The 24,044-nt window shown below is 37.1% G+C and overlaps 1 protein-coding gene and 1 pseudogene across 1 annotated transcript in view; both read left to right on the forward strand.

The window, feature by feature from the left end:
• Positions 1 to 4,400: 4,400 nt before the first annotated feature.
• On the forward strand, positions 4,401 to 18,298 carry LOC107599748 (cytochrome P450 2J3-like; annotated as a pseudogene).
• A 3,748-nt stretch (positions 18,299 to 22,046) lies between these two features.
• The window catches only part of LOC107599549 (protein-glutamine gamma-glutamyltransferase K-like), an 11,651-nt gene continuing 9,653 nt past the window's right edge, over positions 22,047 to 24,044 (forward strand). Inside the window, exons 1-3 of the mRNA XM_016291187.1 lie at positions 22,047 to 22,405; positions 23,076 to 23,214; positions 23,291 to 23,504. Of these exons, the coding sequence (XP_016146673.1) occupies positions 22,047 to 22,405; positions 23,076 to 23,214; positions 23,291 to 23,504 (712 nt within the window). The remainder of the gene's footprint in view (positions 22,406 to 23,075; positions 23,215 to 23,290; positions 23,505 to 24,044) is intronic.

Below are 24,044 nucleotides of genomic sequence, written 5' to 3' on the forward strand. Positions count from 1 at the left end.
AGCCGGCGCGTTGAAGTCACATGGCAGAAGACTTATCCTGGGATGAGGAAAACGGAAGAATCTGGGAGACTTTAGAAGGAATGGAATCATTTTAAATTACATTAAATGTTCCGTATTGGAGTGCTGTGAGACACTTTATGTTTTCAAATTGAATAGAGAAAGAGGAAATACACTTCTTTATCATTCATATCAGTCTTATCACACAATATTTTGGTTTATTTTTCTTGTTTTGTGGAGACATGCACTGTGAATCTAGAATAGTGTTCTGCTGTTATCCATTTCCTACTCTACCTACAACCTGCTATGGTTTGATTTTCCCACATTTTGCAGATATTTATAGCTGAGTACTTATAGTATTTGCAAATACTCACATTTTACTCACTATCAGGTTTTCTGCAATCGACTATGCTGCTTGAAAACAGAAATGCTTAGAGATCTTCTCCCTACAGGTTACTTGAAAAGTCAAGTAATAAAGATGGTTTGAATATACAGCCCTTGATGAAAAAAAGATCAATATTTAATCCACAATGGCAAAACAAAACTGCCAGTGAGTTTTATTTTCATTTAAGGCAGTGTTACCAAAAATGTGTTTTATAATGGAGAGAGACACTACACAAACACTTCTCACTGAAAATATATATTTAAATGATAGAAAACAGCAGTTAATAGACTTTTGATAATATCATTGAGTTATATGCTGACAGATGATCTAAAAAGATACATTTCTCTGTACTTCACAACTAAGGGCTATAATTTCAGGTTTCACTGCAGATAGTCATCATAACAAAGCTTGAGAACAGCGCATCACATTTTAAAACAGATTTTCAAGTTTGTATTTACAAAAAATAATTGGCAAATTGTATTCCTCACAGTTGTCTCAAACTGGCAAAAGAAGAAAAAAATGCTTCAGAAATAAGATTGAGACATCAGATTGAAGGTTCTGTCCACTTCTGCTGTACTACACTTTTAACAATAAAGGTGAACAAAAAAAATAATTATAGACAATTTACCTGGTTACTCTTGCCATATCAACAACTTGTTTTGTCCTTTGTTGTCAAAGTGTAATTTTGTCAGATGTCACATTTTCAAAAAAAAAGAAATTGTTGTAATCCATGTCCAGTCATGCCATGTAACAATAATCAAAATATGTTAAGCTGTAGAAAAACACAGAAAATGTGTTTTTCCTGTTGTTCTTGTCATGTCCTGCATTTTACACAAATGTCACAAAAGTCACCTTAATAAATGTGTGACATTGTCAAATTTACAATGACATTCATTTTTTTCCCCCCATAATTGTTTCTGCTACAAAAACAAATCCAGGCATATTTTTAAGTGATCGTTTCATCAAACTTTATTAAGGACACACTCGGTCCAAACAAAGACACACCAATAACATACAAAAACACACACAAGGACAGGTTATATATATATATATATATATATATATATATATGAAAACGTTTTTAGTGGATCCTTTTTCAGTATTAGCACAGAATGAGTTTGATTCTTTTAATACATTTTTAATTATTCTGTTTTATATATATTATTAATGATCATAAAATACATTATAATATTTTACTACTGTTTTTTATTTTATGTACTACATTTTTTATTTACATTTTTTTCTGACTGAGTGCGCAGTGACGTTATAAAATAGTCGGGCCTTAAGGGAACGCGCCGTGACTTCATCACAGCATATCTGTTTTCATAACACTGGATGCCTGCAAATTTTATTTCTAACGTCATGACCATAGACTCTATAAAAACATGGACGTAGTGTCCGTGACGTCACCCTTAGGTTTCTGAAAACAGAGACTGGGGGAAAGTACATAAAAACAATGTCAGCTAGAATGCAAGCTGTTATCAAGGCCATACAAAATAAAATATTTGATTTTAATAAAAGATTATTTAGTTGTTTCAGTCTGTTATTTGCCCAATAAATGACAATACAATATTTAGCTTTAAAAAGTTTTTTGACAGATTCCTAAAATATTTGTTTTCTTTCATTATTATGACAGGTAAAATAGAAAAAATTAGGCCTGTAATCTCAAAGTGAGGGCTTATAATAGACCCTATTTAAAAGTGCTCTTATTTGTTTTTTCTTGGACAACCTATGACAGTCTTCAAAAGAATGTGTCATCACTAGCAATGGGGTCATCCTCGCCTTCTCACTAAGATGAACGGTTTTGTCTTTTCCTCGCTCAAAGTTGCTCTCAGATTGGTCATGAATCACTCTTAAGCTAAGATTCCTAGTTAGAAATTTTTAAGGTAAATTAGGAGCTCTCTGAGAGGATTCTTAGAAGCTTTAAGAATACGGGCCCTGATCCTCACAAACTTCTCCAAAACATGCTTCCTCGGCCAGCATCCATTATAAAACACTTGCAGGACGTTAATTTTGACAGCTATGTGACTATATTGAAATAGTGATGGTGATCAGTGCGCTGAGAGGGCACATACACGGTTGCTTGCGCATCAAGAATAACAGACTCAGGCATGCCTATAATATACGACTTCTGTAGGCTATATAATAATATAATATTCACATCTATATGTATATAATTAAATTAATTTAACTTATATGGTATTTGATAAAAATAATTATTTACATTCAGTTCAGAATTGTTTTGGACTTTTAGACATTGAGATGATTATATTTTGCACCGTATAAAGAGGTACATAAATGACATGCACTGCAGATTATGCAGTATTAGTTTGTATGGTTTAGGCCATGAATGCATGTGCATTTAAACACATGAAATGAGGGGAATGTTAGATTGGTAGGTCATTTAATGCATGTGTGTGTGTGTGTTTGAGTCTGATCTGCTGTGGTTTGTTGTGACATTAAGAACAGACAATTATCTCCACTCACTTATTAAAATCAACGAAGTATGTTTCTGCACAATGATGCAATGTTACCACTATTCCATAAGCCTTAAATAGGATCACGCACTAAGGCAAGTGGGAAAGTGATCGTAATTAACCCATATTAACATTTAATATGGTTGTGTTTCTGACCCAACATCCATCCTGCTTGTACTTGATCATTTGGTTTTATATAGCAGTTCAAATGTCTTTTTTTACACAAGGCTGAAGGATATTAAAATTGACTTTTTCTCTAAAAACCACTAACAATAATATGGTAAACATCAGAAAGAAACTAGGCCTTCATCGCCACATCATACATATCAGGTGCAACAGAAGTATATCATAAAAATTCATAACTGACAACAGTTGTGTTTGCAAGGTCAAGAGTGTAATATAATGGCTTGTGTGAATTGATTGGGACCTGTATGTTAAGTAGCATTATTTTCTCTCTGACATGTTTCATACTCCGTGTCCTAGTTCTGCAGGCAGCGTTTGAAAGTTCAGGAATATTAGCCAGAAACTCACTGTTTCTTCAGATGAGACACAACAAGTCCCACAGATTTACTGGTAAAACTTTACAATGTAGTCACATTAGTTAATGCTAGCTAATGCATTAACTAACTATGAGAAATACTGTATATTAGTTACAATATAACAAACTTAATGTTAATGTTTGTTAACGTTATTTGAATCAAATACAACTGTTCATTGTTAGTTAGTTAGTTTGTGTTGCTCAGGTCCATTAAATAATATTAACAAATACAACTTTTGATTTTAAAACGTATATTAGTAAATGTTGAAATTAACATTAACTAAGATTAAGAAATACTTTAAAATATTTTTTTTCCCATTGTTAGTTGTTATGTAGTAATATTAAGAAATGTGAACTTATTGTGTGAAGTGTTGAGTTTTGAAAATGGCAGCATTTCTGCTTCGTAATTAATTCAAGATTGATTCTTTACACATTACATTTGATTTTTACCTTATTTTATGAACATTATGGCATTACAGTATCAATCACAACCCTCAAAACTTCTTCAGACCATAACTCAATTCTTCTTATAGATTTAATACATAAATACGTATATTATAAAGTAACGTACAATAATAAAATAAATAAAAAATAAAATACAAGTTTATACAAATACTTTACAGTTCAAAAGTTTATTCGGCTCACCAAGGCTGCATTTATATGGTCAAAAATACAATAAAAACAGTGATTGTGAAATATGATTACAATTTAAATAATTGATTTCTATTTGAATATATTGTAAAACGTAATTTATTCCTGTGATGCAAAGCTGAATTTTCAGCATCATTACTCTAGTCTTCAGTCTCACATGATCCTTCAGAAATCATTCTAATATTCCGATTTGCTGCTCAAGAAACATTTCTTCTTCTGATCAATATTGAAAACAGTTGTACTGCTTAATAGTTTAGCTTTTTTCCCCACAGTTATTTGAAATAGAAATCTTTTGTAACATTATAATTATCTTTTTAAGTTAAATACCTGTGTAAAATCTGTCTCAGTAAGCATGGCTTCAGTGCTGTCACAGCTGATGGGTCAGTGGATGGATGTTCAGGGTCTCCTGATATTTCTGTGTGTGCTTCTGCTGGTGAAACACCTGCGAGATGTTCTTACAAACAACATGCCGCCAGGACCCTTCCCTCTGCCTTTGATTGGAAGTGTACTGAATATAGGCTTTACTGATCCACTGGGCTCCTTTCAGAGGGTAATTCACATACTGTATGTCAAATACAAATATGTCAAATGATTCTATGTGAATGTATAATGTGTACGGATCATGTTGATCAGATTGCTGAGAGGTATGGAGATGTGAGCACACTGTATCTGGGGAACAATCCGTGCAGCCTGCTCACTGGATACGAGAGTTTCAAAGAGGCGTTTGTGGAGCAGGCAGACATCTTCACAGACCGGCCGTACTTCCCTATAATTGACTAGCTTAGTAAAGGGAAAGGTACAGATGCAGAAAAGGCTATATTGCACCTAACATATTCAAATATCTTAAACATTACACTTCATTTTGATCCTAAAATCTGCCCTTTATCTGCTTCATTCTGTCAGTGTAGGTCTGATCTTTTCTAGTGGACACATGTGGCGTCGCCGCGTCAGCAGAGGCGTTTTGCTCTGGCAACACTCAAATACTTTGGTGTGGGGAAGAAAACTCTAGAAAATTCCATCCCGCAGGAGTGTCGCTTTCTCTGTGACTCTATACAGACTGAACGAGGTCAGAGAGCAACATTTTAGTTGCAAACACCATTTTTTCTATCACAAACAAGATTTGCTGTCATTCATTTGTTAAAAAACGACAGAAAATATGATAATTGACAAGCTTAGTAAAGGGAAAGGTACAGATGCAGAAAAGGCTATATTGCACCTAACATATTCAAATATCTTAAACATTACACTTCATTTTGATCCTAAAATCTGCCCTTTATCTGCTTCATTCTGTCAGTGTAGGTCTGATCTTTTCTAGTGGACACATGTGGTGTCGCCGCGTCAGCAGAGGCGTTTTGCTCTGGCAACACTCAAATACTTTGGTGTGGGGAAGAAAACTCTAGAAAATTCCATCCCGCAGGAGTGTCGCTTTCTCTGTGACTCTATACAGACTGAACGAGGTCAGAGAGCAACATTTTAGTTGCAAACACCATTTTTTCTATCACAAACAAGATTTGCTGTCATTCATTTGTTAAAAAACGACAGAAAATATGAATTAAACTTTTTAAACTAGCGGACCTAGTGGAAACCCGCAGCTCTGAGAGGGAGGGCTTGTCTACTGATCTGCTGTACACTCTTAAAAATAAAGGTGCTTCAAAAGGTTCTTCAAGCGATGCCATAGAAGAACCATTTTTGGTTCCACAAAGAACCATTCAGTCAAAGGTTCTTTAAAGAACCATCTCTTTCTTACCTTTTTGTAATCTGAAGAACCTTCTTTCGCCACAAAGAACCTTTTGTGAAACAGAAAGGTTCTTCAGATGTTAAAGGTTCTTTATGGAACCATTTAGACAAAAATGTTCTTCTATGGCATCGTGAAGCACCTTTATTTTTAAGAGTGTATGTGCACAGCAATGGCATGATATAAAGCGGCGAGACGCAGCACTTTAAAACTATCAGAAAACTTACGCTGTCTGCAATGTCGAGAGACCCTCTCGAAAGGGAACTATTCATCTATGTCTTGCTCTGGAGCGTATGCAAATGTATGTGCCCTTGTGACGTCACAAGCTGGGTTTCCATCCAAAGTTGCAAATTTAACTTAATTTGCGCAAAATTTGAATATCGCATATTCCATGCGTTTCCACTGAAAGAGAACAGAATTGTAACTTCCTGATAAACTGGCACTAAATTTCCATCTCATTATTCGCATTTACCCTTTTCACACAAGTCAAAAACCACCTCAAGCGAGCGTAAAAACTTTTGCGAATTATCGTATTTATTTTTAAAATTTTGGCATTTCCATCACTTTGATGCATCAAAGTGAGCATAAAAACTAAATAAACACAAAATAAATGCTCTGTTTATAAGGAGGTGGACATTTTTAGCTATGAAACTTTCAGGACGTTTTAATGTTACAAAGACCTCTTATATGTCATAAGATCAAGGCAAATTTGATTTCTAACGTCATGACCATAGACTCTATAAAAACATGGACGTAGTGTCCGTGACGTCACCCGTAGGTTTCTGAAAAGTATTTTCGAAGCCCAAAGTGGGCGGAGCTTGCCGTCGCCATCTTGGCAGTGCGTCACCATGCGTCACTCCTGGATAATCGGAAATGGGCAAAGAGGCGGGATGTGGGTGGAGCTGGGTGCTGAAACCACGCCCACCTAGCTCGACGTTGGTGACAGCAGCGGCAATCTACCTGTCACTCAAGTGGCCACGCCCTTAATTAGACAGACCTTTAAGGCTTAATATAATTTAAACGGATTAGTTATAAAAAAAAATTCACCCACCTCACAGTCATTGTCATGAAGGGCAAAAGGTTTACCAGGCTGTAAACCTTTATTTCTGCTGTAAAGCTGGGCTTTTAACATGGGGGGGGGTCTATGGGATTGACTCCCTTTTGGAGCCAGCCTCTAGCGGCCAGTCGATGAATTGCAGTTTAAGTCACTTCCGTGTTGGTTTCAAGAGAGAGCCCGGAAGGTTGCCGCTTGGTCATGACCCCTTTAAAAATCATAAATAAACAATAATTTAATAATAATAAATAAAAATGAATCATTTAATAATAGTAATAAATAAAACCAAAACTATAAATGTAATTATAAATATTTCAGTTTCACTTACATTTAATCATTTTACCATTAGATCATTTACAGATCTAAAATAAATTGTTGAGCAAATGTGTAACATTCAGCATGTGAACAGAAGTATTTTCTTGTGTTGTCAGATGTTTGGATACCTCTAAATGGTGGCTTTTAAGAAATGTTTGATTGTTTTTCATGTTTTCTGTTCTTAAATCTCATAACATTGCTCTTCTCTTTCGTTGTTGTGTTTCTAGGTTTGTCCTTCAACCCTTAGCATCTTGTGACTGATGCAGTGACTAATATAATCTGTGGGTTGGTGTTTGGTCACAGGTTTGAGTATGATGACCATAAATTTCATCTAATGCAGGAGTATTTAGATGACGTTTTTCAACTTTCCATCTCAAATTGGGGTCGGGTACGAGATCAGCCTCTTATCACAATGTTGTACGCAAGACAAACAGACAAAAAAGTAAAATCATAATAATAAAATGTCAATATGACCTAGTGAAACTGAAATTAAATTGGTCGATGCTTTGCTAAAACATCAGTTTTCATTCATGTAACTGTAGTTATTAAAAGCATTGCATTGTTTGAACATATGTTTGTCCTTTATTTGTCTCTTTACAGTTATATAATCAGTTTCCCACCCTCATGTCGATGCTGCCAGGAAAACATCAGACGGCATTCGCCAACATGTCTAAACTTAAGCCCTTCCTGCAGGAGGAAATCCTTAAGCACAAGGAGGAGAGAGCCTTTCACACATGATTGATGGTTGAATTTAAACCGCTGATGCCCACCTGAGGACATCAGATCCTCTAATAATGTAATTCCCCTGAAGTGTAAAGCATCGCTATTCAGGCACATTGCAATTCCGGCACTGTCTGCTGATTCTCTGGGCAAGTCAGGCAAATATTAGTCTGTAATTACGTGCAAAAGACAATAAGCAACAGTGTTAGCATTGAAATTTAAACACACACACAAACACACATTAGTCTTTGTGTACCTTTCAACTTTGAAACTTTAAATTACACTAATAAGTACTAGGTTTGCAAAATTAGTGGCCACAGAAGCCATTACAGGAGGGATCAAATTAGATAAAACCCATCCTGCATTCAAAGTATTGTAGCATATGATGTCTATATGTTACACACTGCCTCATAACAGCAAGGCACACCGATGAGCAAAGTCTGCCTGCTAGCGTATTGTCATTCACTGTGAAAGCCTGTACAAAAACAGCAATCAAAAAAGTGTCAAGTTCAGCCAATGACAGTAAAGTGCATGTTATGCAAAATGCATGAATAATTGAAAGTTCTACGCATGAAAGCCCAAAACATCCATTCTTCTCTGAATGCTGAATGAAGTTATACATCAAAGGAGTGATATAAATCAGAAAATATCGACAGCAAACAAATAACAAAAAATTAAATTCACCTGGTGAAACAGAACTCTGCAGTAGTATTCAGACAACATAAGGTGTGGTGTAGTCTGTTTTTTAGTCGAGATGGAGTCTTTTACTGGATATATTTTGGGCCTGATCATTGACTATTGCTCATATTCAGAGCCAGGGCCAGGATGAAATATTTCAGAGAGAGTTCGCATTTGTCACTTAACCGTACTAAAATGTATTTCTGCTATTATTATTAAACAATAGTGGATGTATTCAGATATACACACAATATGTGAACACTGAATAAGCCAACAGAACACCAGTTTACATGCAGAGAAAAATTTGAGTAAAAATAAAAGAACATTTTTTTGCCTAAACTGTTTATGATCTTTCCCTGATGATCTTCCAATGGCTAGTTCATCAGGTTTGGCACAGCAACAAACAATTCCAAATGATGGGGATAATGGTGATAAAGCTGGTGTTACCTACACTCTTAAAAATAAAGGTGCTTCAAAAGGTTCTTCAAGCGATGCCATAGAAGAACCATTTTTGGTTCCACAAAGAACCATTCAGTCAAAGGTTCTTTAAAGAACCATCTCTTTCTTACCTTTTTGTAATCTGAAGAACCTTCTTTCGCCACAAAGAACCTTTTGTGAAACAGAAAGGTTCTTCAGATGTTAAAGGTTCTTTATGGAACCATTTAGACAAAAATGTTCTTCTATGGCATCGTGAAGCACCTTTATTTTTAAGAGTGTATGTGCACAGCAATGGCATGATGTAAAGCGGCGAGACGCAGCACTTTAAAACTATCAGAAAACTTACGCTGTCTGCAATGTCGAGAGACCCTCTCGAAAGGGAACTATTCATCTATGTCTTGCTCTGGAGCGTATGCAAATGTATGTGCCCTTGTGACGTCACAAGCTGGGTTTCCATCCAAAGTTGCAAATTTAACTTAATTTGCGCAAAATTTGAATATCGCATATTCCATGCGTTTCCACTGAAAGAGAACAGAATTGTAACTTCCTGATAAACTGGCACTAAATTTCCATCTCATTATTCGCATTTACCCTTTTCACACAAGTCAAAAACCACCTCAAGCGAGCGTAAAAACTTTTGCGAATTATCGTATTTATTTTTCAAATTTTGCCATTTCCATCACTTTGATGCATCAAAGTGAGCATAAAAACTAAATAAACACAAAATAAATGCTCTGTTTATAAGGAGGTGGACATTTTTAGCTATGAAACTTTCAGGACGTTTTAATGTTACAAAGACCTCTTATATGTCATAAGATCAAGGCAAATTTGATTTCTAACGTCATGACCATAGACTCTATAAAAACATGGACGTAGTGTGCGTGACGTCACCCGTAGGTTTCTGAAAAGTATTTTCGAAGCCCAAAGTGGGCGGAGCTTGCCGTCGCCATCTTGGCAGTGCGTCACCATGCGTCACTCCTGGATAATCGGAAATGGGCAAAGAGGCGGGATGTGGGTGGAGCTGGGTGCTGAAACCACGCCCACCTAGCTCGACGTTGGTGACAGCAGCGGCAATCTACCTGTCACTCAAGTGGCCACGCCCTTAATTAGACAGACCTTTAAGGCTTAATATAATTTAAACGGATTAGTTATAAAAAAAAATTCACCCACCTCACAGTCATTGTCATGAAGGGCAAAAGGTTTACCAGGCTGTAAACCTTTATTTCTGCTGTAAAGCTGGGCTTTTAACATGGGGGGGGGTCTATGGGATTGACTCCCTTTTGGAGCCAGCCTCTAGCGGCCAGTCGATGAATTGCAGTTTAAGTCACTTCCGTGTTGGTTTCAAGAGAGAGCCCGGAAGGTTGCCGCTTGGTCATGACCCCTTTAAAAATCATAAATAAACAATAATTTAATAATAATAAATAAAAATGAATCATTTAATAATAGTAATAAATAAAACCAAAACTATAAATGTAATTATAAATATTTCAGTTTCACTTACATTTAATCATTTTACCATTAGATCATTTACAGATCTAAAATAAATTGTTGAGCAAATGTGTAACATTCAGCATGTGAACAGAAGTATTTTCTTGTGTTGTCAGATGTTTGGATACCTCTAAATGGTGGCTTTTAAGAAATGTTTGATTGTTTTTCATGTTTTCTGTTCTTAAATCTCATAACATTGCTCTTCTCTTTCGTTGTTGTGTTTCTAGGTTTGTCCTTCAACCCTTAGCATCTTGTGACTGATGCAGTGACTAATATAATCTGTGGGTTGGTGTTTGGTCACAGGTTTGAGTATGATGACCATAAATTTCATCTAATGCAGGAGTATTTAGATGACGTTTTTCAACTTTCCATCTCAAATTGGGGTCGGGTACGAGATCAGCCTCTTATCACAATGTTGTACGCAAGACAAACAGACAAAAAAGTAAAATCATAATAATAAAATGTCAATATGACCTAGTGAAACTGAAATTAAATTGGTCGATGCTTTGCTAAAACATCAGTTTTCATTCATGTAACTGTAGTTATTAAAAGCATTGCATTGTTTGAACATATGTTTGTCCTTTATTTGTCTCTTTACAGTTATATAATCAGTTTCCCACCCTCATGTCGATGCTGCCAGGAAAACATCAGACGGCATTCGCCAACATGTCTAAACTTAAGCCCTTCCTGCAGGAGGAAATCCTTAAGCACAAGGAGGAGAGAGACCCATCCAACCCCAGAGACTACATCGACTGTTATCTGGATGAGATTGAGAAGGTAGTGTTGTCCTAAGATGCCCTTGTGTACTTATATTTCTTTAAAATGGCTTTATTGGTAGTCGGGACATGCGTTAGCACCTCCTTTGTTAATATTCATTTCTGTCAGGACCACTATCGTCAAAGATGATTGACAATTAGCATACAGTTTGGATTGGTGGTATGGTTCTGTTCTGGGCAAGAACTCTCTGCGACTCCAGGCAGCCTAGCATGGATGAGAGCAGGGAGAGCAGCAATAATCCCCCAGGGTAAACAGAACAGAACTAACAAATGTATTGCAGATATTGTTAAAGTTCAATCATTTTCTGTACACATTTTAGAATTAGTCTGATTCAAAGGAGAATCAGAAGGCTGAATCCCGACTGACAGAGGAGGAGTTGGGGATGGAGGAGGTTAATTAGCTATTGAGCAATGCGAAAACTGCTGATAATACTGAGGGACCTTATATATGAATGCTTAGATAGGTGTCGTATTCCCATAGGTAGATGGGGATCAGCTGATGCGAGCTTGACTAACCAGTTCCAAATTCTACTTCTGTCCATAGTGAAATTACGGTGACAAATTGCAACAACACACATATTATTTTTTTTGTCATAATAAAGAGATGTCATTTTATGTTTTCTGTACATAAATACAATGTGTGATCAGTGTGTCGAGAGCATACATACATGGTTTGTTTGTGCATCAATAATAATGGATGTACGTCACTGCAATCATCTTTTCCTTAATTATAATCCTCATCCATCCAACTTTTACTAGCGAGACGCTGGTTTGGTTTATCCCTCCAAGAAATGTAGTTTGCATATAATCTGGCCGTAAAGCGTGTAGTGGAATGTTTTGATGTTCCGTTCAGTCTGTATTTCACACAGTGCGATGCATGAGGGATATGACAGCGTTTGTGTTTTAAAGCGAAACACACTGGCATGAATAATTCACTGAAAACGCAATGCGAGTCTCTATTCTCTTTGCCATCTCTGATATAATCAGCCTGGTTTTCTTTACATTAGCGCTGTTTTGGACTGATTGTTTGAATGCATTCACTTACTGGATCATTGGACTGATATCTTTTGCAGAGTTCATCAGGTTAAGATGATCTGATCAGAAACAGAGAAGCGAAATCGTGTTATTAAAGAGTAAGAATATAAATTTTTGCATACCAGGGTTACAGATGCTTGCACCATTGTTGATGCTCAGTGTGCTAAACTTATCTGTGTGACTTAAATTATATTAATCGTGCAATTTCACATGCTTCAGTACTTTATTTGCGTAAATTTTTTTAATGCATTAAAGGGATAGTTCACCCAAAAATGAACATTTGATGTTTATCTGCTTACCCCCAGGGCATCCAAGATGTAGGTGAGTTTGTTTCTACAGTAGAAAACAAACGAAGATTTTTAACTACATTTTTAAAACCAAATTAAACCCTGCGGCTCATGATGATACATTGATGTGTAAAGACATGAAACGATCGGTCTGTGCAAGAAACTGAACAGTATTTATAAAGGTTTTTTTTACCTCTGATGCACTGCAATGTCTGAACTGTCCTGAGCGCGTCCTCGACAGCCGGCGCGTGACGCGACTTCTTCTTCTTGGCAGATCGCAGACTTATAAGTGCATTACCGCCACCTATCTCTCAAATAGACCATTGACACTCCGCGCTCAGGACAGTTCAGACATTGCAGTGCATCAGAGGTAAAAAACGATATAATTATTGTTCAGTTTCTAGCACAGACCGATCGTTTAGTGTCTTTACACAATGTATCGTCACGAGCCGCAGGGTTAAATTTTGTTTTAGTTTGTGTTGTTTTTTTGACTCTCAAAGCCGTGATTCTCATTCACTTACATTATATGACTGACAGACTAAAAATCTTCGTTTTTTTTTGTTTTTCATTTTTGGGTGAACTATCCCTTTAACGATTTTGAATTAATCGCATACCACATGTTAACATTGACAGCCCTATTATATATATATATATATATATATAGATAGATAGATAGATAGATATAATTAAAAAATATATATAAATTAGCTAAATATTTTTGTATATTTTTTGAAAATGTTCTTAAAAATGTGTTTTTGCTATATTTTTTTTGTGTTTGAATGTGTGTGTTCCAACATTCCAGTGTAAGGACAGTGAGGCAGAGTTCACTGAGACAAACCTGATATATTGTGTGGTGGATCTGTTTGGAGCAGGAACAGAAACCACCTCTAAAACACTCAGATGGGCTTTACTCTTCATGGTCAAGTACCCAGAAGTACAAAGTGGGAATGTCAGTCAATCAGACATGTGACTTCTGTTGGCTGTCCTCAAAAACTACCATTAGCATGTTATTTGTTGGATATTTCCTGTCAGAGAAAGTCCAGCCTGAGATTGATCAGGTGATTGGACAGACACGCCAACCACTGATGGATGACCGGACAAATCTGCCGTACACCTACGCGGTGCTCCATGAAATTCAGAGGTTCGCCAACATTATTACCTTCACGCCTCCCAGAATGGCCAACAAAGACACGACAGTGGGAAGACGTCTCATCTCGAAGGTCATTTTATTTTTGCGTTATGTACCATACAGCATTTGTGTGGATAAACAAGGTCAGTTATGTGCATGGTTATTACAGGGTGTGAAGGTGCTGCCCTTGCTTAAGTCAATCCTACAGGATAAGAATGAGTACAGCACTCCGTATGAATTCAATCCTGCTCACTTTCTGGATGAAAATGACAAATTTTTGAAGAAAGACAGTTTCATCCCTTCACGACAGAAATACTAGCATGTTTAATTTTTTTTCCGTCGTCCACAACGAGTTGTCACATTGGTGACGTTGACCTATAGCAGCACAGAAGCTCTTGCATACACCGGTTTCAAACATGGCAAAATGAAAGAGAGATGATGGTGCTGCTAGGTGGAATTATGAGATGGAGGAAAGGTTCGTGGAGCTGTGGCAACAGTACTCCTGCCTGTATGATGTGTCTTCGAGGGACTACCATGACAGAACAAAGAAAGAAAAATGCTGGCGAACTATAGAGGAAGCGCTTCAGCAATGTTTACACTCTTGTTTTCTGAAGTCAGTCGCTAGTTCCGCCTTCTCGATGACAAAGAGTAATCCGTAAACAGGCAAAGGTCAGGACAGGCAGAAAAACAATCATAAAAACCAGATAAACAGTCCAAGATCCAAAATACACAGGCAAGGCAAGGCAAGGCAAGGCAAGGCAAGGCAAGGCGGATCACAGAAACTAGGAAACATTACAGGCTAAACAATCACCAGCGAAGCGGCACAGTGTGTGTGCATCTTTTAAAGTCCTTCTAATGTGAGACAGCTGTGAACTGATGATGAGATCTAATGAGTGACAGGTGATGCAATAGATGATGAGTCCGGCAAAGGATTATGGGGAATGTAGTCCAAGGTGAATGGCAAAAGTCAGGGATGGAGTGCGCACTGGTGGAGCTCATGGGCACTCCAGTTGGTGATCGTGACAAGTACCTAAAGTGTACATATTTGTACCAAAAAGGTATAAAAGTGTACCTTTTGAAAAGGTAACGCCCCACTGACAGCTTTTGTACCTTTATTTCTGAGAGTGTTGTAGCAGTGCAATTTTACATTTAAGTACAGAGTAGAATTTTAATTAGAATTTAAATAGAAGAATATGAATTAACATCACATACTTCCTATATGGTTGACGTTTTTATTTATTTATTTTTAATGGTTTGTGTGTTTTATATTTATATATTAAGACAGATGTTTCATGATTAATGATTATGGGAATAATCAAAACAATTAAACCAGTAAAAGATATTCTAGGTTAAAAAAAAAGTTAACCTCAATCAACATCATCTAACAATATCACAAAATTTAACAATGTCACATTAATTAATACCACAAATGATTTTTGTTATGTTAGGTTTTATGCACTTTGGTAAAATTTCCCGTTATAATCATTGAAGTAGAGGTCTGCATTCCCGCGGACCCGACCAGATTTTTTGCCTGCGGGATTAAATTCCCGAATAAAACGCGGTAGCGGTCGGTAACTTTGGTGTAATTTGAATGGGAGCAAGCGGTCTAAAAATATCCCGTTCCCGACGTTCATTTAGAACAGAATATCTGCGCTTTATTCTTGACCACCGGTACAGCTTGCGCTCAGGACTGTTATGTACGCGCTGCACGCATGCTTTAAACGTCACGCATTTATTTGCGTGGTCTGTACGCAGCATGTGCATAACCATGCTCAGAGCAGGCTGTACCTGTGGTAAATATACGACCCGCAGACAGAACAGGCAGGTTGTCGATGAGTGACAGAGCAGAATAAGGATGGAGCAAAGTGTGGATGTGCTGTCCTTGAAGGAGGTTCAACTCGGTTTTGTTTATATCTTGCTTAGCTTAGGAGGAAGAGGAAGTAGGCGGGCCGAGTAGGGGGCGCGCCACGACTTGGTGAGTCGCTGCCGAGCCATTGGTTCGATTTTTATATCACTGCACGAACCAATGGCCATGCAGTTACACTGCGTTATTAAAAAAAGCTTCAGTCATTGGTGAAAAAGGAGTTTTCCCCATAGCGTCTTAGCGACGCGGTACGAGTGAAATATCGATAGGGAACTCATTTTACAATCTGGCATTTATGTGATTTCCACCCTTTATCACATTTGTTCACATGGGGATTCAAAAGAGAAGAGTTTTTACTTAGGCTACTCAGTATTACATGAGCTAATTCACAACTATCTCAATTACAATTAAGTACAAATAATTGTATTTAGTTGTGTTTTAGCCCAGTACTTTATAGTGAAACACATTTTTATATTGAAATAATGAAGATTTCTGTGCCACCCCAGACTGGTTGCTGGCCTCTCCCTGGCCACCCTTATGAACCTCACCCATCCTGGCTCTGCCACTGCTGTGGGTTGGTGTTCTGAACATTTGATAAAGCCAGGTTCAAAATTCTTGTTTCGTTTTGTTGACATATTAGAGTTTTACAAAGGGGATTTTGGAGATCAAGTAGATCTCCAAAGATCAGAAAAAAGTCATACAGATTTGGAACAACATGGGTGAGTAAATTATGACAGATTTTTGATTTTTGGGTGGACTGTCCCTTGGGGTGGAAGTGGACTAATCAAAAACATCTGTTGAGCTAGTAGCACCACCTAGTGGATAAGAGGATTACGGAAACCCAATTTCAAATGTTCATAATGTTTTGGCAATATTACACATTTCACTTTAAGAGTGTCTTCTAAAAGTGATTTGTTGAAAATAAATAAATAAATAAAAATAAGGCCTGTACGAATAATTTTGTTCATTGTTCACGCATTTGAATCTGAAATTGTTGCCAGTTTCAGTACATTTACTGTAGCTCTTTTACCATATTAAACCTGAAAATGAAAGTATTACCCACTTATTTTCATTCCATGCAAAAAGAAATGTCGTTATTTCATTACACAGAGATGAAAGGAAACAATGGATTCTGAATGAACACATTTTTTTTTTTGCACATTAAACACTCAGGGATCAGTGTAATTATTACAGTAATGTCAATGTGCTTTAAATCCATTTAAGGGATCATATCATGCATGAGCCTTTCTAGAGCCCTCCAAAACAACTGCTGTTATATAATGAAATAACAGCCATTTATATGCTATCAAAGCTGGAAGAATGCAGATATTCAGAGCTGGCAGCCATATCACCCTGTAGCCCAAGACTGGTTGCCCACTGAAGCTAAGCAGGGCTGAGCCTGGTCATTACCTGGATGAGAGACCTCCTGGGAAAACTAGGTTGCTGCTGGAAGAGGTGTTAGGGAGGCCAGCAGGGGGTGCTCACCCTGTGGTCTGTGTGGGTCCTAATGCCCCAGTATAGTGATGGGGACACTACTGTCAACAAGCACCGTCCTTCGGAATGAGATGTTAAACCGAGGTCCTGACTCTCTGTGGTCATTAAAAATCCCAGGATGTCTTTCGAAAATAGTAGAATTGTGACCTTGGCATCCTGGCCAAATTTGCCCATTGGCCTCTGATCATCATGGCCTCCTAACCATCCCCATATCTGCTGATAAACAAACCTTTTGTTTAATTCTTATGTTTTGTCCTATGGCAGGGTGTGATGGTGCTGCCAATGCTGAAGCCAATCCTGGAGGACGAGAATAAATATCGCACTCCATATGAATTCAATCCTGCTCACTGGATGAAAATGGCAAATGTTTGAAGAGAGAAAATTTAATTCCCTTTTCAATAGGTAGGTAATGATGAGGAACTAAAACAAATATATTCACACAAACATACACTACCGTTTAAAAGGTTGCGTTTGGTATTTTTAAATTTTTTTTTAAAAACTTATGCTCACCAAGGCTGCATTTATTAAAATACAGTAAAAACAGTAATATTGTGAAATATTATTACAATTTAAAATAGCGGTTTTCTAAAAACTATTTTCAAATGTAATTTATTCCCGTGATGCAAAGCTGAATTTTCAGCATCATGACTCCAGTCTTCAGTGTCACATGATCCTTCAGAAATCATTGTAATATGCTGATTTGCTGCTCAAGAAACATTTCTTATTATTATCAACAGTTGTGCTGCTTAATATTTTTGTGGAAACTGTGATACATTTTTTTTTTCAGGATTCTTTGGTGATTTTAAAATTCTAAAGAACAACATTTATTTGAATAAGACAAATTTTATAACATTATAATTGTCTTTACTGTCACTTTTAATGCACAATTTAATGCATCCTTGCTGAATGGCAGTATTAATTTCTTTCAATAATATCTTTCTGACCCCAGACCTTTGAATTGCGGTATATATAAACGATTAAAACATCTAATTTTAGCATACACTCGTTTACTCAATCAAATAGTGAACAGGTTTACTGATGCAGACCCTGATTTCCAGGTAAGAGGATGTGTCCAGGTGAGCAGCTCGCTCGTATGGAGCTCTTCCTCTTCTTTATCTCTCTTGATTCATTGCATTTTACCTTCCTGCCACCTGAGGGAGAAACACTGAGTCTCAAAAGGACAGTTGCCATCGCTTCTGCTCCTGAACCCTTCCACATTCATGCTGTGCCTCGATAGTGCCACACGATTGAAATCTAAAATAAAAGAATCTCCACACTGCTGAAGCACAAATAAACATTTGTTTCTTTTTGGTAACACATAGTATGAAAGATATGGCAATGGCATTTTATTTTAATTTAATACACAAGATTTATTTTATTTGCCCATGATTGATAATATATCCGGCATAATTAATTTGAAGAATGTTAGTTGTGTCTGAAATTAAAGGCAGCTGAATTGCTGTACAATCAATCAGTCAGCCAGTCAAATGGCTGTTTAGGATGCAAAGCATCTTTCTGCCTTGATGGCAACCAAAAGTAGCTATATATTCGGATACCTTATAACATAAATCACATATTTAATCATATTAGTAGATGATATACCTGTATGTGGACTTTAAAAGCATGCGTTTGACTTTTATTTTCTGCAGTCTTTGGCTTCACACCTCAGAATAATTGTTTGTGAAGGGTTTGAGTGCTTGTATGTTGATATGGCGCCACCAGCTTTGTCATGATATAATTTCCCTATGACTGCTGACTCATTGGTCACATGGCATTTACGACTCAGGTGGTTGGTTAAAAACGTCTTTTCTGGGCAGCTGAGAAACTGCCATCAAAATGAGTCAGTTTAACTCTGCGTTATGCAATCAGATATCTTTTTTCTATTTAACAACCAATGTATTAATGGATTTTTTTTACCTAAAGTAATTCGTTCATATTCTTACACAGCTGCTCTAGTTTCACATCTCCTGCACTCTGCGGTTGTCTCGGATAATAAAGTAACCTTCACTTAAATCAGTATTTTATGTCTGTGTATTTATTTGATAATCGTCCTTGTCCTGCTTATTGCAAGGCTTGTCGCAAAATAAACGCCGCCAGAGTGATACAAGAGACTTTTTGCTGTTTATTATGGGGTCATTTTGCCAGGTTGGCTGAAGATACCTTTTTTTTATCCCTTATTTATAATTGATTTTAATTTTAAGCAACACAAACTTCGATTTAGTTTGACAAAATAAAATGCATCAGTAAAACTGAAGTGTAATGTTTTGCTCTTTCTGGTCAGATTTTTATCTTACTGCAAGTACAGGTCCGTTTGTTATGGAAAAAACTAATTAATTAAAGGTAAATATCTCACCTTCCTGACTTTTTTTTTCTTGCAATTCTGCGTTTATATCTCTTGATTCAGACTTTTTTTCTTGCAATTCTGAGGAAAAAAGTGACAAGATATAAACTTGTAACTGTGAGAAGAAAAAAGTCAGAATTGGGAAAAAAGTTGCAATTACATTTCTGTGGTGGAAAAATTCGAATTTTTTGAATTCTGAGGGAAAATAATTCCGAATTGTGAAATGCAAACTCAGTTCCAAAATCAGAATTGTGAGAAAGTTGCACTAAACTTTTCCATATTTTTATTCCATGATGGATATAAGCTTCCATACTTTGTTGACATGTAAATTGGTGTAAAAAAATTATGTCTGCTTGATTAACTCTTGAAGATTCATTTGGACTTTGAAAATATGTGTGATTATAGACAAGTACTTATCATGAACCAAAGCTGTCAGTTACAGATATGGACAAATATATTTGTGCGTTTTTGTCCAGACCAGTGTTAAACAGAGTACCACACTCTTTCAGAGACGTCTTTCATCTTTCTGCAGAAATGAACCATTCACTCATGTTTTCATTTGAGATTTCTTTATACTTCGAGTTTTAATTTCCTGCTTCATTAAAAGATTAATCTCAATTCTTGACAGAAGAAACCTGAGGACTGAATCCTCACAGTCCAACATAATCACAGCTTTCTGTCAGTCAGTTGCAATGGCAGATGATCACAACCCGGTGTGCAGCAAGCGCACTTCCACTTATTGACAGGGAATGAGACAAACTCTTAATTTCCACAACGTCTACAGGATTCACAGTCATCCTGGATGACGCTCTTGACCGAATGATCATGGCATGATGTCAGGTTGCTGCAAGGGTTGTGCTGACAAACCGGCTTGACGCAGCCGTACACCTGCTTTCCACACGCTCCACTGTATTTACAGTCATCCTGCACGACAACAGCCTCACTGCCACAGCATGTCACACAGCTGCAAGGATTCTTGTGAACAGGTACGGAGCACTTCACTTTGCTGCAGTCGTCCGACTTCACTCTTAAAGATGGGAAACGGCCGACTTTGCAGCAGTTGTTGATGGCAGACTTATTACAAGGCATAGTGTGAGCTGAAACTATAGAAAAGAGAGATCGTGAGAGGATGACTGGCAAGAAAAAAACAAAAACATTTTTTGAATGCAATGATTATCTTGAGTGGAGTTGAATACTTACATGTTTTCAGTCCTTTTTCCTGATGGAGTTTGAATAATGATTTGCGTCTCTGTGTTTTTGTACTCAGTCTTGCTGGAAGCCACTCTTCTTTTCCTCTGATGTTTCTCTCCTCAGCAGCCCGGTATATATTCACATCTTCATCTCCACCCCGTCCACAGCTCAGAGCTCAAGAATTTTATTTTTCATGAGAGGGTAGGTTCAGTGTTTTAGAGTGAGTCTCACTTATTTACATATTTGATTCACTTGCTGTATGTAATTTCAGATTTCACATCCTATATCATTAAATCTCATACACCTCATTTGTCACCTATTATTCAGACAAATTAACAACTTTCATCTCGTTTTCATGACTCTAATCTGACAAGCATGATATAAAGCATATGTCATCATCACTCACAATGGCAAACTCAGCAGCTCTTATAAAAATCCTTTATGGCACAAACAAAAACAAGAGATGCAACATTGCAGGAAAGCAGTAACTGTGTGGAATAAAGATTTAAAAAATAGACATGCTTCGAATCGTGTGTCTGTGTGAAAAAGTGTAACTGTCAGGATGTGTATATGTATTGTGGATCTATCACAAACTTCACAAATAACAAAGAAACCGCGATGTACACACTGAATTAAACAAGAAATTAATAAGAAAAAAAGACTGTAATATATGGAAGTAATTGCGACTTTTTATCTCACAATTCAGACTTTGTTTCTCGCAATTGCGATAAAAACAATTACGAGATATAAACTCAGAATTCTGCCTTTTTTTGTAAAAATTACTTTTCTTGTAAATAAAATGTTTTATTACAACTTTGAAAAAATAAAAATAAACACTTACAGTGTAGATTCTAAAGTCTAATCGTCTAAATAAGAATTTACATTTTTGGGGGGGTTTTTCTACATAAGAAAAAAATCTAGAATATATGTAGTTTTAGTTTTTTATATAGTATGAAAACATGCAATTATTTAAGTGATTACTGCATTGACCATTGCATAACATGAAGATTCCACATGTGTCATTCATTAAACAGTTTTAATTACTTCTCATTAAACGTCCTTTGCCATTGTGAGTAAAAATGACACTTTCCTCTATGTAATGCTGTATTGAAAATTAAATCAGTGAGACTCATGATGAATACTAAAGTCCCTCCCATGAAATGAAGAATTCTTCACATTCTTAAGCTCTGAGCTGTGGACGGGTGGAAATGAAGATGCGAATATATATCGGGCTGCTGAGGAGAGAAACATCACAGCGAGAGAAGAGCTGCTACTAGCAAGACTTGCTTAGAGTACAATAAATCAAGACTGAAAAGGACTGAACACGTGTAAGTATTTAATTTGTCATTTATTACCTTTTAAAGATAATCATTGCTTTTTAAAAAGCTGATCAGGTTTATTCTTGCCAGTCATCCTCTCACGATCTCTCTTTTCTATTGTTTCAGCTCACACTATGCCTTGTAATAAGTCTGCCATCAACAACTGCTGCAAAGTCGGCCGTTTCCCATCTTTAAGAGTGAAGTCGGACGACTGCAGCAAAGTGAAGTGCTCCGTACCTGTTCACAAGAATCCTTGCAGCTGTGTGACATGCTGTGGCCGTGAGGCTGTTGTCGTGCAGGATGACTGTAAATACAGTGGAGCGTGTGGAAAGCAGGTGTACGGCTGCGTTAAGCCGGTTTGTCAGCACAACCCTTGCAGCAACCTGACATCACGCCATGATCATGCGGACAAGAGCGTCGTCCAGGATGACTGTGAATCCTGGAGACGTTGCGGAAATGAAGAGTTTGTCTCATTCCCTGTCAATAAGTGGAAGTGCGCTTGCTGCACACCGGGTTGTGATCATCTGCCATTGCAACTGATTGACAGAAAGCTGTGATTATGTTGGACTGTGAGGATTCAGTCCTCAGGTTCTTCTGTCTAGAACTGAAATTAATCTTTTAATGAAGCTGGAAAAATGAGGCCAAAAGTAAAAAGAAAAATAAAAACTTTTGAAAGTATGCACAGTGGATGTGAGTGGATTATTTCTGTAGTATTAAACATGCAAACATACGAATGTAGACATCCAGCTGTAGCGTCTGGACCAATCAAACACACAATATATATTTTGTTTTTATATTTAACAAATACTCTGTAACCCCCCTCAGTTAACAAGCCATATGAGGACCCATGAACCCTTCCCCCCAAAATGCGTAACACCCCAGAAAGCCGAACATCATTCAAATGACACTCAACAACCGTAGGATGACATCAAATGACCTATAAAAAGAATGGTAAACGGCAGCTTGGTTGAAGTGCACGGCGAGGACGGTTCGAAACAGGCTCCTAGGGGCAGGGCTAAAGTTGTGCAAAGCTAGAAAAAGTCCTTCATCAATGAGAAGCAAAGAAGAGCCAGGCTGAGGTTTGCAAAAGGCCATAAGTATTTGACCTTGTCTGATGAGTTGAATTTTCAGTTTTGCCCAACACCTGGTCGTCTAATGGTTAGACACAGACCTGGAGAGGCCTACAAGCCACCCGTTGTGAAATGTGGTGGAGGATCTTTGATGATCTGGGGGTGCTTCAGCAAGGCTGGAATTGGGCACATTCGTCTTTCTGAAGGGTACATGAATCAAGCCACGTACAAGGTTGTTCTGGAAGAGAAGTTGCTTCCTTCTGCTCTGGCAATGTTCCCCAGCTCTAAAGATGTTTTTTTTCCAGCAGGACAATGCTCCATGCCACACAGCCAGGTCAATAAAAGTGTGGATGGAGGACCACCAGATCAAGACCTTGCCTCTGGAATTATTTAAGAGGAAGATGGATGGTCAGAAGCCATCAAACAAAGCCAAGCTGGAGTGGCATAAAGCCACCCAACAGCAATGTGAAAGACTAGTGGAGAGCATGCCAAGACACAGGAAATCTGTGATTGGAAATCAGGGTTATTCCACCAAATAACTTCCTAAGTTAAAACATCAGTATTGTGTTGTTTGAAAATTAATATGAACTAGTTTTCTTCTAATTATTTGAGGTCTGAAAACACTTCATCTTTTTCGTTATTTTCGTTTCTGCAAATAAATGCTCTAAATGACCATATGTTTATTTGGAATTTGGGAGAAATGTTGTCAGTAGTTTATAGAATAAAACAAAAATGTTAATTTTACTCAAACACATACCAATAAATAGTAAAACCAGAGAATCTGATCATTTTGCAGTGGTCTCTTAATTTTTTCCAGAGTTGTATGCATGCACACACAAATACAAATACAAATATTCTAACAATATTCTCAATAGTTTCATGATATTGCCACACATCAATACCTGATATAAAAATGTCTGAATGTGGTCTGCTGTTAAAAAATTTTAATGGCTACTGTTGTTCTTAGATTAAGCTAATTCATTTTAATGTCCCCCAATATGTAATCCCATGTAAATATCATACACACCCATTACCAATTGTGTGTGTTTCTGTGTATAGTAA

Source organism: Sinocyclocheilus grahami, unplaced genomic scaffold (genome assembly GCF_001515645.1).
Source record: "Sinocyclocheilus grahami isolate Dianchi unplaced genomic scaffold, SAMN03320097.WGS_v1.1 scaffold13.1, whole genome shotgun sequence".
Taxonomy (NCBI): Eukaryota; Metazoa; Chordata; class Actinopteri; order Cypriniformes; family Cyprinidae; genus Sinocyclocheilus; species Sinocyclocheilus grahami.